The 14,457-nt window shown below is 34.7% G+C and overlaps 1 protein-coding gene across 2 annotated transcripts in view; it reads right to left on the bottom strand.

Moving 5' to 3' along the window:
• Positions 1-12,633, bottom strand: part of KIFAP3 (kinesin associated protein 3) — a 141,119-nt gene extending 128,486 nt beyond the window's left edge. For both annotated transcript variants that reach the window (XM_045547398.1, XM_045547399.1), the window contains exon 1: positions 12,299-12,633. In XM_045547398.1, coding sequence (XP_045403354.1) covers positions 12,299-12,330 — 32 coding nt within the window. In that variant the 5' untranslated portion in view covers positions 12,331-12,633. The remainder of the gene's footprint in view (positions 1-12,298) is intronic.
• Between the last annotated feature and the right edge of the window lie 1,824 nt (positions 12,634-14,457).

The raw sequence follows: 14,457 nt of genomic DNA, 5'->3' as shown, positions 1-14,457 counted from the left end.
AAACTCAGAAGAAATCACTCATTATCATTTTGGCACATATACATCCACATATTTTTCTATCTATATATAAATAATAAACACAGAGTGAATGCTATAGATTTTTTATTTATAGAAGAGGCTTAACAACCTGGTAGAGGTGAAACTATATTTAATATGAATAGCACTTTACATAGGATTGAAAAAAGTATTAATTGTTTATATCAACATGGGGACTGATAGAAACTGTGGGAGGGGTAATCTCCTCTGATCCCCTTGGCATTGCCACTGCATATATAAAATACACATATTACAAACTAAGTTCATATTATACATGTCATTTAGCAACATACTTTTAAAACTTACCATACATATTGACTTTATCTAAGGAAATATTTTGCTTTTAGTACTTCACACACTCACATTCCAGGTATTCCATATGTTGAACACCTTGATTATTTTCGATTTTGAACAAAATTTATAGGATTCACTTACAAAACATTTAAAACTATTGTAGGACACTTGGTTGACTTACAAAATAGTTCTTTAAAGGCTCAAAACATTTTTCTAATTCAGTTACTCTATATTCATATATCATATGAATATTTTTAAATTGACAACTATGGTTTCCAGTTCTATTCTGATTGGTAAAATATCCCAGCTTGTTTGGATATAGTTATGAATTATATCTGCACACAACCTATGAAAAGTACATTTCTGGTTTTGATTGTTAATTTAGTAAGAAAATTCCTTTCATCATACCAATGTGCTTCACCAAAATTTGTACTTGTATTATCACCACAAAATAATTTTATTTTAAATGTGGAACATTCAAACTGAATTTAACGTAGCAATCACAATGATGTTTGATGTTTAACTATTGAGAGAATTAATTTCCAAATGCTTTACCTGGATTCCATTAATTAGACAAAAAAAATTAAACTATTAATATTATTGGAATTAAATGATTTTCTATTTGAAGCATCCTATAATACCAATATTAACTTGCTATCTTTTAAATGGTTGCGAATTTCTTCTACTAATGAAGACTTCTGAACAACAGCTCTGCTTCATTTTGTTTTTATACATGCACAAGAAAACTAGAACCAAAAATGTGTTAAGTTGATTTAGAAAAGTTTTTTTGATCTTAATGACAACTTATGCTTCATGGAGTAATATATATACAAAATAAACCTTCTATAACTGCATGTGATAAACTGCCACCTTTGGGGACAGTGTTCTTAATTAATAACTTCTGAAGTACATCCTTATGTTTCTAGACTTCATGTGGTTAGTGATATCATTATGACCCCTGAGGTAGATAAATGCTGATGAGCATTGTGTTACCACCCATTCATAATCAATTTTCTTGAGAAACAAAAATGTAGTCCTTAACTTTTCATTAAATAGTACTTTGGAAAAATTATTGCTATCAAAAGGATTTACTGCAAAATAAAGTTGTATCAAATAATAAATAGTTGTATTTTATACCATGCAACAAATAACAAAGCCATTGCAGGAAGTGTTCACTCTCTTACATGCTCTCTGGCAGAACTGCTCAGTATCTATTTCCTGCATATATTTCACTAATACTCAACATATAACTGTCCACAATTCAATTAACCCTACCAACTGGCAGACCATATTCATGCATCTCAGTTTGTAGCAATGGGAACTCAATTCATCGCTGATAAGATATATATGTCTTATATACTATTACTAAATAAGACCATGGAAGAAACTTGAAGTGCAAACTGGAAATCTACCAAATCCACCTCAGCTTATTAATATTTTAGTGCAATTACTAATGAGATGTTATTAAAAAAATTTTTTTTAATTGGGTCAAATGCTAAATCCAATGAGACAGGGACAACAGCTGAAAACCAGGACTGTTTAGGCCAAAGCAGCAAAAAATGATTACCCTAACCAAATCTAATCCTTTTTTGCCTTCTCAAAAATGCTCTCTAGTAATTATTTACTCATCCATTCCCATCTACACATATAAACACTTAAAAATGTCTCATTAAAAACCAAAAGAAATAAAGAAAACCCTATTTTAATCCCACAAAACCCTCCCATTAACACTGCTTTTTACTGTTCTAAAACTTCATTTTTGATAGTTGCTCTAATTAGTCTATTCACATGTGAAGCAATTCCAATTGGACTTTGGCTTCCACACAACCCCTACTCTACTCTACCAAAAGAGCTCTGGTCAAGGTCACCAACTTCCTCCATGTTGCTAACTGTTTAGATCTTTACATTTTGGTTTTCAATTTACCTGTAAATTATTTTTGTGTTTTGTAGGGGGTGGGAACACAATTTAAAATTTTTTCCAGAGAAATAACCAATTGTATTAATATCAGCACCTTTTGTGGTATCTTTTAAACTTTTTTGGTTTTTGTTCTTTTGGCACAAGTCATAGTAAGCACATTTTGCATCTGGAACCAGCATACACCCATACACATAAATGAAACAAAAAAAAATGTCATTAAATAATACCTCTTCTTACCAGGTAAAATGCATTCTAGTCTATTTATAACCCACTGATACACTGTGACCTACAGCATGGAAACAAAACCTAATTTATCGATAGTCTTTTTTTATCACTGCTTTAAAATGCTACCTCTTTCATATATTAAGTATGCATCTAAATGTGTGCTATTTCTAGGCTTTTTATTTTATTCAATTAGTCTATAGATCTAGTCTTACATTAATATCTAATGGAAGTGTCCCCAATCTGGCTCTTCAATTTGTTCTCAGCATTGTAGGACTTTTACTCTTCCACTTAAAATTTTAGAATTGTGTTTGAAATTCAGTATTAATAAAATCCCTTTTGGGATACAGATTGGGATTATCAAGAATTTGTAGATTAACTAAAGCATCTATTAAAATGGTAAATCTATTTAAATTTTAATGTTCTTTCGAGAAATTATATTAATACAAATTTCTCTAGAAAGGTCCATTTGTTAGATTTATTCCCAAGTATGTTATATAGTTAGTTGCTTTAGTAAAAAACTTTTTTTCTAACTTAATTTTTAAACCACTATATCAAAATTCAAATATGGGGGTGGGAGGTATATAGATGTTATATCCAGCCACCATTACTTAATACCTTGATATTAATGCCATAGTCTGAACATTATTTTAGGTTTTTTATATAGACAGTTATATCATTTGTGAATAATGTCAATTTCATTTTTTCTCTATCTTTATACCTCTTCTTTCCCTCATATTACTACCTATTTAGAACAGCTGGTGAACTGCTGAGGCGGTTATAAAGGCATCCTTGGCTCAGTCTTAATGTTAAGAAAAATATCTCTGAAGTGTCCTCATTAAATACATTTATATCATAATTCCCTTTTATTTCTAGTTTGAGTTTTTTCCTTAAATTATGGATGTCAACAAATGTTCTTCTGTATCCACTGGATGATCATGTGTCCTTCTTCTTTAATCCACTAATGTAATAAGTCAAACTCATTAAATACATTAAACCATACTCATATTCTTAGGAGAAGCACAACTTGATGATGCTGTGTCTTAATATACTTTTGGATTAAATTTGCATTCTTCCTAATCAGTGATACCAGCCTGCAGTTTTCCTTTCTAAGAATGTCTTTTTTTCTGATTTTCAGATGAAAATTATTCTAAAATCTTAATATGAATTAGTCGGGGCTTACTTTGCAGATTCCATGGAAGAGTTGTATAAAATGGGAATCATCTGTTTCCTGAAAGTTTAATTATAATTTGGCTTTAAAACTGTCTGGGTGTAGCAGATTTTACCAGTATGAAATACCTCTTTGTATTTTTGACAATATACTTTTTCTTAAAGTCTATCTCATCTGCTATTACTACAGTCACTCCAGCCTTTGTATATTTACAGTTTGATTTCATCCACTTACTATTGACTTATCTGTGTTTACATTGAAAAGTGTGGTTTTTGGATATGACATGTAGTTGGGTCTTGCTTTTCTTTTTTCTTTTTAAAATCAATATTAGTAATCTCTCCCTTTTAATTGGAACATTAAGACCTATGCTGTCCAATACAACGGTCACTAGCCACATGGGTCTATTTAAAGTTAAAATTAAATATATTACATTTTTAACATAATTAAAAATGTAATTCCTTAGCTTCACTAGCCATATTTAAAGTGTTCACTGGCCATACAGCTAGTGGCTATGTATGGGATGATGCAAATATAAGACATTTCCATTGTGAAGAAAGTTCTATTGGAGAGCACTGGTTTAAACCATTTAATGTAATTATTGACATGGATGGAGTCTATCATTTCACTTTTTATTTTATGTTTCGCACCTGTGTGTTTTATTTTCCTGCTAGCCTTTTGAATTTTTTTAAATTCCATTTTGTCTACTAGATGGTTTAGCTATACATTTTAAAATTGTTTTTAGTGGTTTCTTTAGGGAAAACAGTGCTTTAGTTAACCTTTTTCCACAAGGTACTTAAGAGTTAATATTGTACTATTTCACAGAATTTTAGGTCTGCTGCCCACCCACCCCCATCCTTTATGTTATAGTTGTTGTATGCATTACATCTACAAACTTATAAGCCCACACAAAAATTTTAAAATTTTTCCTTTAAAGACATATTCACTTTTTAAAAATTAAGAGGGAAAAAATAATTGTTTATATTTACCTAACTATTTATAATTCCCCATGCTTTTCATATGGATAACACCAAAATAAGTCTGCATTTCTATTACTAAAATAAACCTTGGTAGTGGAGGATTAGAGGATTAGGTAATTCAAACCAATGCTCCTTCTAAGAAAATCTAAAAAGCTGTGGTCAGAAACATGTATGTGTTTATCTGTTCGAAGGTAGAGGAGAACTAACAAGGCAGAAAAATTTAGTGTTGAAATCCAAGAGGAAAAGAAAATGAAGAGAGGTAAGTCTTGAATTAAGGCTGCTTTTCTCTAGAGGTGTTTGCAAATTAAAAGAGGTGGAGATATGTGACTAGGGACACAAAAATTAGAGTCCAGGCACAAAACAGCAGTGGCCCTGGTAAAACTCCAAGCTTTGGGTTGGAAACAGGAGAACTATATCCTAGGAATAATTGTGAAACAGATGCAGACTGGTCCCCAACAAGACTAAATAGCCCAGGTTAATATATCTGAATTCCTAAGAACTAATTAAGGTGACCCTGGACTTTCAGTATCACTTTCTATCACAAACAAAAAAATAGTCCCCTCTGAATAAAGAGAACGTCATTATAGGCCTCAAATGATTACTTACACACTTATATTCCTACATACGATATTCAAAAATAAGTCATTATGCTTAATATTAGGTAATTTTCACAATTAGATCTTATGTATTTTTAAAATTTCTAGAGCTAAAAATACAAAAGCCCAAATTAAGAAACCAATTAATATATATGACAACAGATTATATATAAGGAGAGAATTTATGGAGAAAACAATTAATATATATAATAACAGATTATATATAAGGAGAGAATTTATGACATAAAAAACAAATCAGAAGAAAGCATTCAGAATAAAAAATAGAGATGAAAAGATATAAAATAGAAGAGAGAGCATAATTCAGGAATGTAGACTGCGTAGGTCTAATATATGTAATTGAAGTCTCAAAAAGAGAGGTAAGAGAGAATGGGGATAGAAGCAATATCAAAAGATAATGGCTAAGTGACATGAGTGAAAATAGCAGAGTATGAATTCTAGAGGCCAGCACACCCCAGAAACACTGAAGAACTTGGCAAAAACTGTCACAATCAACCTCATTGGAGCTCTGGAAGATTGTCAGAAGTTTACAGCAACCAAGTGAATGTTTGGTCACAAGAAAGGCTACAGAAACAGAGCAAGAGTTCATTAATGATGTTTTAACTTACCCTAGACACCACCCTACTCTCCAGCACAGTGGCAGTCTTAAAGATGGCAGCCCATGTTGCTACTGTAAGCACTTGGTTCTAGAGGGAGTCAAGTGGCCGTTGCTCCCAAGGAATTATTTTGAACTTGCCTGGGGTTTTTCTTGGGGTATGCTGGGTCTTCCCTTTGTTTTGCCTAACTTGAAACTCTATCAGGACAATGCAGCTATGTGGTCATTGAAATCAGCAAAAGCCAAACACACAAGGTGCTGCGCCCACCCCCCCCCATGGGGAAAATAATAATTGTTGAGTCAAACAAAAGACACGCTGAAAGTCTGAGAGGAAAATCCAAGAAGTTAGACTTTTGGCAGGAACAGAGGCTTTGAAAAGCTGTTGCATCTAAAGAGGAATCGAGAAAGCTGTGAGCATGCAAATGCTCATGCATGAGCAGGACAGGACATACGCTCAGTAGAAAACCTGAAAAGACGATAAGTTTTTACCTCTGGCTGATCCTTAAGCAGGAAGTGAAGGCTAAGGGAGAGTCGTGAATTGCCTGGCTAAGTGTTGAAGGAGTGCCCGAACACAGAGCCAACCCTGCAAAGACCTGAAGAGTATGATTTTCCTTTTATTTATTTCTTTTGGTTTTTGGCACATAAAAGCCAATATATCCAATTTCAAAAAAATATGAAATGTGAAGAAATAAGAAACTATGGACTGCTCACAGAAAAAATACTTAATAGAAACTGTTCATGGTGCAGCACAAACACTGGACTTATTAGACAAAGACTTTAAATCAAATGTCTTAAATATGCTCAAAGAGCTAAAGGAAACTAGGACAAAAAAAGGAAACCAGAAAAACAACATCTCAAAAAATAAATAATATAAAAAAAATTATAATAAGTTTCCAATATTGTAGGTGAAAGATACAATAAGAGGAATAAAAAAATCACTACAGGGGTTCAATAGCAGATTTGAACAGACAAAGGAAGGAATCAGCAAACTTAAGGATTGGTCAAATGACATTGTCTAGTCTGAGGATGCAAAGAAAGACAATAGAATAAAGAAAAACAAACAGAGCCTCAGAGACTTATGGAACACCATCGAATATAGCAACATATGCACAATGAGGGTAGAAAGGAGAACGAGAAGGGGGCAGAGAGAATACTAGAAAAAATAGACAAAAACTCCCCCAAATTTGATAAAATACATACATTTACACATCCAAGAAGTTCAATGAACTCAAAGTAAGACAAACTCAAAGTAAGATAAACTCAAAAGATCCACAAGAAGACATATTATAATCAAAATGTTGGAAGCCAAAGATAAAGAAGGAATCTTGAAAGCAGCAAGAGAGAATTTACTGATCACATACAAGGGTACTTGATAAAATTAATATTAATAGCTGATTTCCTGGTAAAAACCATAGAGGCCAGAAGGCAATTAGATGGCATATTTAAAGCACTGAAAGAAAAAACTATCAATCAAGAATCTGAATCCAGAAAAACTATGCTTAAGAATGGATGAGAAATTAACACATACCAAGATAAAAGCTGAAGGAGTTAATTAGTAGTAAATCTGGCCTATAAGAAATGCTAAAGGCAGTTCTTCAGCCTGAAATGAAAGACACTAGGCAGTAAATTGAAGCCAAATGAAGAAATAAAGAACACTGGTAAAAGTAACTACACAGGTAAATATAGGTGTTGGTATCATTGTATTTTGGGTTTGTAACTCTTCTTTTTTTCCTATATGATCTAAAAGATATATTATAAAATAATTATAAATTTACCCTAATGGGTACACAGTATAAAAATATTTGATCTTTGACAATAACATATAAAGGCTGAGGGATGGAGATGTGTAGGAGCATAGTTTTTGTATACTATTGAAGGCAAGTTGGTATTAATTCAAACAAGGTTGTTACAAACTTAAGATCTTATTTGTAATCCCCAAGAAAATTATTTAAAAATATACAGAGAAGAAAATCAAAACAATACACAATAAAAATCAATCAAACACCAAAGACAGTAATGGAGAAACTTAGGAACAAAAAAGATAATACATACAGAAAGCAAATAAGAAAACAGCAGACATAAGTTCTTCCTATTCATTACTTATTTTAAATGAATTAAACTCTCCAATTAAAAGTCAGTGACTGTCAGAATAGATAATTAAGAGATGATCCGTGTACATGCTGTCTATAAGAGACTCACATTAGATCCCAAAACATGAATAGCCATTGAAAGTAAAATGATGGAAAAATATATATCATGCAAACAACACATAGAGCAAAGATGGATTTGCTACACAAATATCAGACAAAACAGACTTTAAGTCAAAAATTGTTACAAGAGATTAAAAAAGGGTACTACATATTGATAAAAGGGTCAACCAACCTAGAAAATATAGATGGATTATACAATTAAAAACAGACATACCTCATAACAGAGGCCCAAAATGGATGAAGCAAAAAGTGACAGAATTGAAAGAAAAAATAAACTGTCTCCAATAATAGTTGGAGACTTCAATATTATACTTTGAATAATGGATAGAACTTCATAGAAGATCAATAAAAGAATAGGAGATTTGAACATTATAAGCCAATTAAACTTAAGAGGGAGGAAGGGGATGGAAGGAAGGAAGGAAGGAAGGGAGGGAGGAAGGGAGGGAGGGAGGGAGGGAGGGAACAACAGGTATTGGTGAGAATAAAGAAAAATTAGAAGTCTCATACATTGCTGCTGGGAATGTAAAATGATGCAGTCACTGTGAAAACACTTTAGTGGTTCCTCAATGAGTTAAACATACAATTATCATATGACCTGGCAATTCCACACTTAGGTATATACCAAAAGATTGAAAACAGGTGTTCAAACAAAAGCTTGTAGAGTAATGTTCACAGCAGCTTTATTCCCAAAAGTCAATAGGCAAAAACAACCCAAATGTCCATCAACAGATGCGTTATGGATAAACAAAAGGTGGCATATCCATATAATGGAATATTGTCTTAGTCCATTTTGTGTGGCTATAACAGAATACCTGAGACCAGGTGACTTACAAAGGAAAGAGGTTTATTTTGCTCACAGTTCTGCAGGATGGGAAGTTTAAGGACATGGCCCTGGTTTCTGTGGAGGGGTTTTGTGCTATGTCATAACATAGTAGAGAAGGTCAAAGGGGAAATGCAGAGAGAACCCAAGGGGCTTCCTGGCTTTCTAACAATGAACTCTTGAGGAAACTAATCTATTTCTGAGAGAAGTAATCCAGTCTTGCCAGAGTGAGAACTCACTACCACAAGAACACCCCCAAGCCATTCATGAGGGATCCACCCCCATGATTCTAATACCTCCCAGGCCCCATCTCCCAACATCTCCCAACACCACCACAATGGAGACCAAATTTCAACATGAGCTTTGGTGATAACAAACAAACCATACGCAAACCATAGCAAATATTACTAAGCTATAAGAAAGAATGAGTACTAATAACATGCTACAACACAGATGGACCTTGATTATACTATGTGAAAAAAGCTTGACACAAAAGCCACATACTTATTTCATATAGCACTTACTAGTACAATAAAGATCAGCATAGTACTTCTAATAAACAAAGTCTGTGTAAATGCCATAATGGCATTATACACATTTACGTCTCATTCGTCAAATATGTTTTATCACTTGGCTGAATGACTTTTACATGGTAAAATCTCAAATAATGAATGAAGGAAGGAAGAAATGCCATTGGCTCTTAAAATCCTTCAGCAATTCCCCAACACATTTGTAATAAAGTCTCAACTCTTCACCACAGCTCGTAAGTCCCATATTTGGGACTTGGCCCTTAGAATTTGGCCCCTATTTCTTTCTTACTTTATTTAATAACCTATGTTCCAGGAATCGTGCAAAGTTCTGGGTATATACTGGGAAATAAGAGACATAGTGCCTTACCCTTAGGAAGTTTATAAACCAGAAGGAAATACAAACCATAAAGTAGTAAGATTGAGGGAAAACAAGGTATTAGGTATCATGAGAACCTAACACGTATATCTGACCTGGGTTGTGAGGTGGGAAAGGGAGAATCAGGAAACCTTTCTGGAAAAAGTGACATTTAAGCCTAAACAGGAAAGGTGAAGAGTTAGCTGGGTAAAGAACAGGGCAAGGCAAGTTCCAGAGAACGGGAAGGGCATATAGGAATCAAACACTGAAACATACAGAGATCCAAAAGAAGTTATTTCTTTAAGACTGAAATATGGAATTACTAGGGTGGAAGGGGAGCAGAGAGAGATGAAGCTGAGAAGGTAGGTGCTTTTCCTCTAACAGCAATGGAAAGCCCCTGGAGTGTTTTAAGAGGAGGAAAAAAGAAAAAAAAAATCACTGTATCTAACTACCTACTTACTGGTTTGTATATCTTATTGAAGATATGAACCATGTTTATTTAGTCACAAGAACAATGCTAAGCGCACTTTAGGTATTTGGTAAGTATTTAGTCAATGCTATTGAAGCAAAACACAAACTGGCACAGGAACAAAAAATGAAACCCGAGATTTCTGATTCTATACTCTATTACATATATAAACATATGCAAATACTACATATGTATACATAGAAACTAGAGATACCTCAGTGATAATAGCTATAATGAAACCACCGAAATTAACTAATAAAAAGTGGAGTGGATCAATTATATTAAAAATATACTGCTGTCTTGTTAAAAATAAAAGTAAAAATATTGCTAAAGAAATACATGTAATCATTATCAAAGAATCAATAGTTAAAATGGAAGGTTCTATCAGACATCATAAACCTTTTCTATCAGGCCTGTTTGAATACACGTAAGCTGTACATTACTAATCTGACAGCAGACAATGCAAACTTACTATTTATATCATCAGAATCAGATAAAATTGAGAAATGTATTTTCTCAACCTTTCCAGATTCTGATCTTATTTTATTCCAAACATTACAATGACTGGTTGAGTTTTATTTTTTTGAACTCTAGATAATATAGCCTTAAAAGAAAGCAATAGGTTGAGAATTATAAGTTGCAGTATGCCCAAGGGTCCATAATGGCACAATAATTCTAAGAAAAACTACCTCTGACACAAATATATTATGTGAAAACCAGTTAATAGTATAATAGTGGCTCTTTTTTTTAGGACAATTTTGAATTTAAAGTTTATTTTCTTCTGTCACAAAGTTTTTATCCAAGGTATTTTAAAGATCAATGTAAGCAAAATTCAGTGAGGAAATAAATACCGATTATATATTTGTAAGGTTTATATATTCATTTAAACAATTTTTACTGATAAAGCTTGGATATTTGCCAAGTTCAGATGTATTTATATAAAGTGTAAAAGACAGGCAATGTATGCCTTAGTTTGCAAAGACTATACAGTTGATTTTATTTTACCATTGTTTGAATCCTTTTTAAGAGTCTATTAATGCTTGGAAGATATTTCTGAGATGATCAGAGCCCTGCCAAGCCAGGATAAATATAGTCACTAAAAGTATTTGATAACTTGAAATAATACCACCACCTTACATGCACATTTTATTTTTTAAAAGTATTTTCATATTTCATCCTATCTCTCAGAACCTAATATGTGTCCCATTTTCAGATGAGGAAACTGTGTACAAAAGAATACATGTGAATTTTCCAGGGTATTTACTGAATCAGTAACAAGGACTGAATTTAAAATGGAAAGTCCAAATTAAGATGTTTTTCTATTGGATCACTGCTAACCCTTGGTCCAGTGAGAGATATCTTTTTTTGATCAGGAGTGATCTGATCTTTGCTAGAATTCAAATTCTCCCAAAAGATTACAATTTTTTAAAAAGAGTAATTCATGCTACACATATTTAAAAGAAATTATGGCCTGTTTTACATCAAGCTCCTGAAGAAACCTCTTGGTAACTATGAATCTCCTACAAAAATTATACTGTATATCTGACAGTCAAATGGATGGAATGGATGAGGAAAGTAGAAATAGGCTGGAAAACATCTTAATCCAGCCTTCCATAAAGTAGAAGCCACCATTTCTTTCCCCTTCATTTCAAAACCCCATGGTAGTGAACCCCAAACTGGGGACAGAAAGCGGAAGCACCAGAAGACTTCTTTCCCAGGCTCCCACGGATATATCTATTATGGGAAAATGGAGAGTCTGTGAGGAGGAAAAGAAAAAAAAAAGGAAGACGCGGTTTATCTTGCCATACTTCCCCCCCCCCCGGAATAATGTAATGTATCAAGGAAACCATCTCTCAAAGCTGTCGGGGTCCCGCCAAATCCTGCAGAGGCTGGAGGTCCTCACACCCCTGCAGGGCTCTCTCCTTTCTTTCTAGATTCATCTTTCGCCTTCCCTTTCCGTGTCTTCGGTCCCTGCCTCCCAACCCCTCTGCTAAACCAGCGTAGCCTAGTGAAATCTCATAGCCAACCCAAGAACATCTTATGGGCCCCGGCAAGGAGGGTAGAACAGAGCCTAGGGGAGTTGTCACCTTTTGAGGTATCTGGCGTCCTCCCCTTGCATGGCGGCGGCGACGGCGGCGTGGGGAGGATGGGGGTATCTGAGAGAGGCCGGCGGAGCTACCTCCAGGGACAGTGGCCAAAGTACCCTCACACCCAGAGGCGATGACAGTCCTAAGGCCTGCAAGGCGGGGCAGCAGCGGCACTGTGGTTACCACGGTGAGGCCTCCGGCTCCTCCCACTCTCGGGCCCCAAAACACTGGAGCTGCCCAGACCCGCCCAGAGTGGCCTCTGCCGGGCCTGCACCAAGGCGCATGCGCCTCCTGCTCACCAGCAGTATGCGCAGACTCAGTCTGAGGCGCTGGCCCCTGTGACTAATCTGACGCACCCAGAAGCCCCGCGGGGAGATTTTGGTGCTGTTTTGAGCGTCTGTGGTTAAGGAGTGGCTCTCTAGTCACCGCCCCCTTGAGGATGAGAAAGGGGTGCTCAAGTCTGCAGAATTGAAATGTCAGATCCCTAGCTTGAAAGGAGGGAGGAGAATCCATTTAACCTTTTAGTTAGCGAATGCTAAAGAGCAGTCCAGTCTTTGGCTAATAACCTATAAAGCGATGTTTCTATTTTGGGGCATTATGGAGAAGATATTGCACTGACTGCAGTGAGAAGCTCGCTAACTTGTGGAGATAGTCTGACCTTTGTATAAAATGGATATAATTAATATCAACTTTGAAAATGGCAAATCTGTCACTTTAATTTTGATATCCTAAATCAAGAATGCACTCCACTCCAGGCCCCCCAAAACAGCTCCTGGAATTCCAACTCCTTTACTAATTATTCCTAACTCAAGGTACATTAGATTTGTTTCTTCTAACAACAATTGCTAGCAATTGTTTGCAATTCAGGGCATAGAAGGACTGTTTTTTAATTATAGCAAATAAATGTCCTTTGTTAAGCCCTTGCGTTCAGGTATCCCATCCATGCAAATGACCTAGATTCACTTATTCAGTAAATATTAATTGAGACTTGGCTGTGTGGCAAACACAAATCAGACTCTAGAGATACAAAGAAAGCACCTCCACTCCCACTCCTAACCTATAATCCTGTTACTTATACTGTCTTCTAGTCCTATATTTTCAGTTACCTTGAGACATATGTACATAGTAGTTCTGCTGCTTTTTTCAAATACAGTAAGTTGGTGCAATTATGAATTATCCTTTAAATGTAAAACACCATGTTAATACACTGCATGCAATATTAAATATAAAGTCCAAAAGATATTATTTTTATCTGCCCATCCATTCACACCAGCTACACTGTATTTGTCAGTGTTACAGTTATTTCCATATATCAGGGAAGAAAATTTGGAGCTAATTTTGACTCCTTCCTCTGTGTCATGCCCTCTTATTAAACTGTTACAAAATATTATCTTTTCTTTCTTCAAGATATTCTTGTAATCTAGCTTTTCTTCTCTATTCTCACTTCTACTAATAGTCTAACCACTTCATACCTGGAGTACTGTAATTCTTTACTAACTGGACTTCCTATTTCCTGTGTTCTTCCCAATATTCATTCTGCAAACTGATGTAAAATTTTACAAATTATCATCCATCCCCTTTAACAGTAATATAGCAGGCTAGATTATTTTAAACGTCTTCAATACCTAAAATTGGAAGCACAAAATGTACTCTGAAATGCATAGCTGATATTACAAGTGTTCTTGCAATGTAAGCACCTTGACTCAGAGAATTTTTGTTCACTTCTGCACCCCAAGTAGGGCACCTAGCCCATAGTTGGTACTGAATAAATATTTAGCATTGAAAAAATGGATACCTGGGGTTGAAAAAAACAGCAGCAAGAACAAAAACCAAGAGGAAATACCAGAGGCCAGAAAAGAAGAGAGGGCTGAAATACAGAGCAATAAGCAGGTAAACTGAAACCAGGACTGAAGTAGAGAAGCTTTCAGTCTGTAGGAGGAAAAGAGCAAGATGAGCCACAAATATTTTATGCTTGAAAGTAAGGAAATATTGAAAGATTAATGAGATTGTGTAAAAAAGACACTAGTCAATTTGAGAGAGTTTGAGTATCAAAAGGAATAATTACCTTTTGATAAGGTAGGGTTGATTTAACACATTAAGTAAATTAAAATTTGAGCCCATAGTAACACTCAAGGGCATAGAAAAATGTGGAAAACCCC

Source organism: Lemur catta, chromosome 3, assembly GCF_020740605.2.
Source record: "Lemur catta isolate mLemCat1 chromosome 3, mLemCat1.pri, whole genome shotgun sequence".
NCBI lineage: Eukaryota > Metazoa > Chordata > Mammalia > Primates > Lemuridae > Lemur > Lemur catta.
This window is presented reverse-complemented; position numbering and strand designations above follow the sequence as displayed.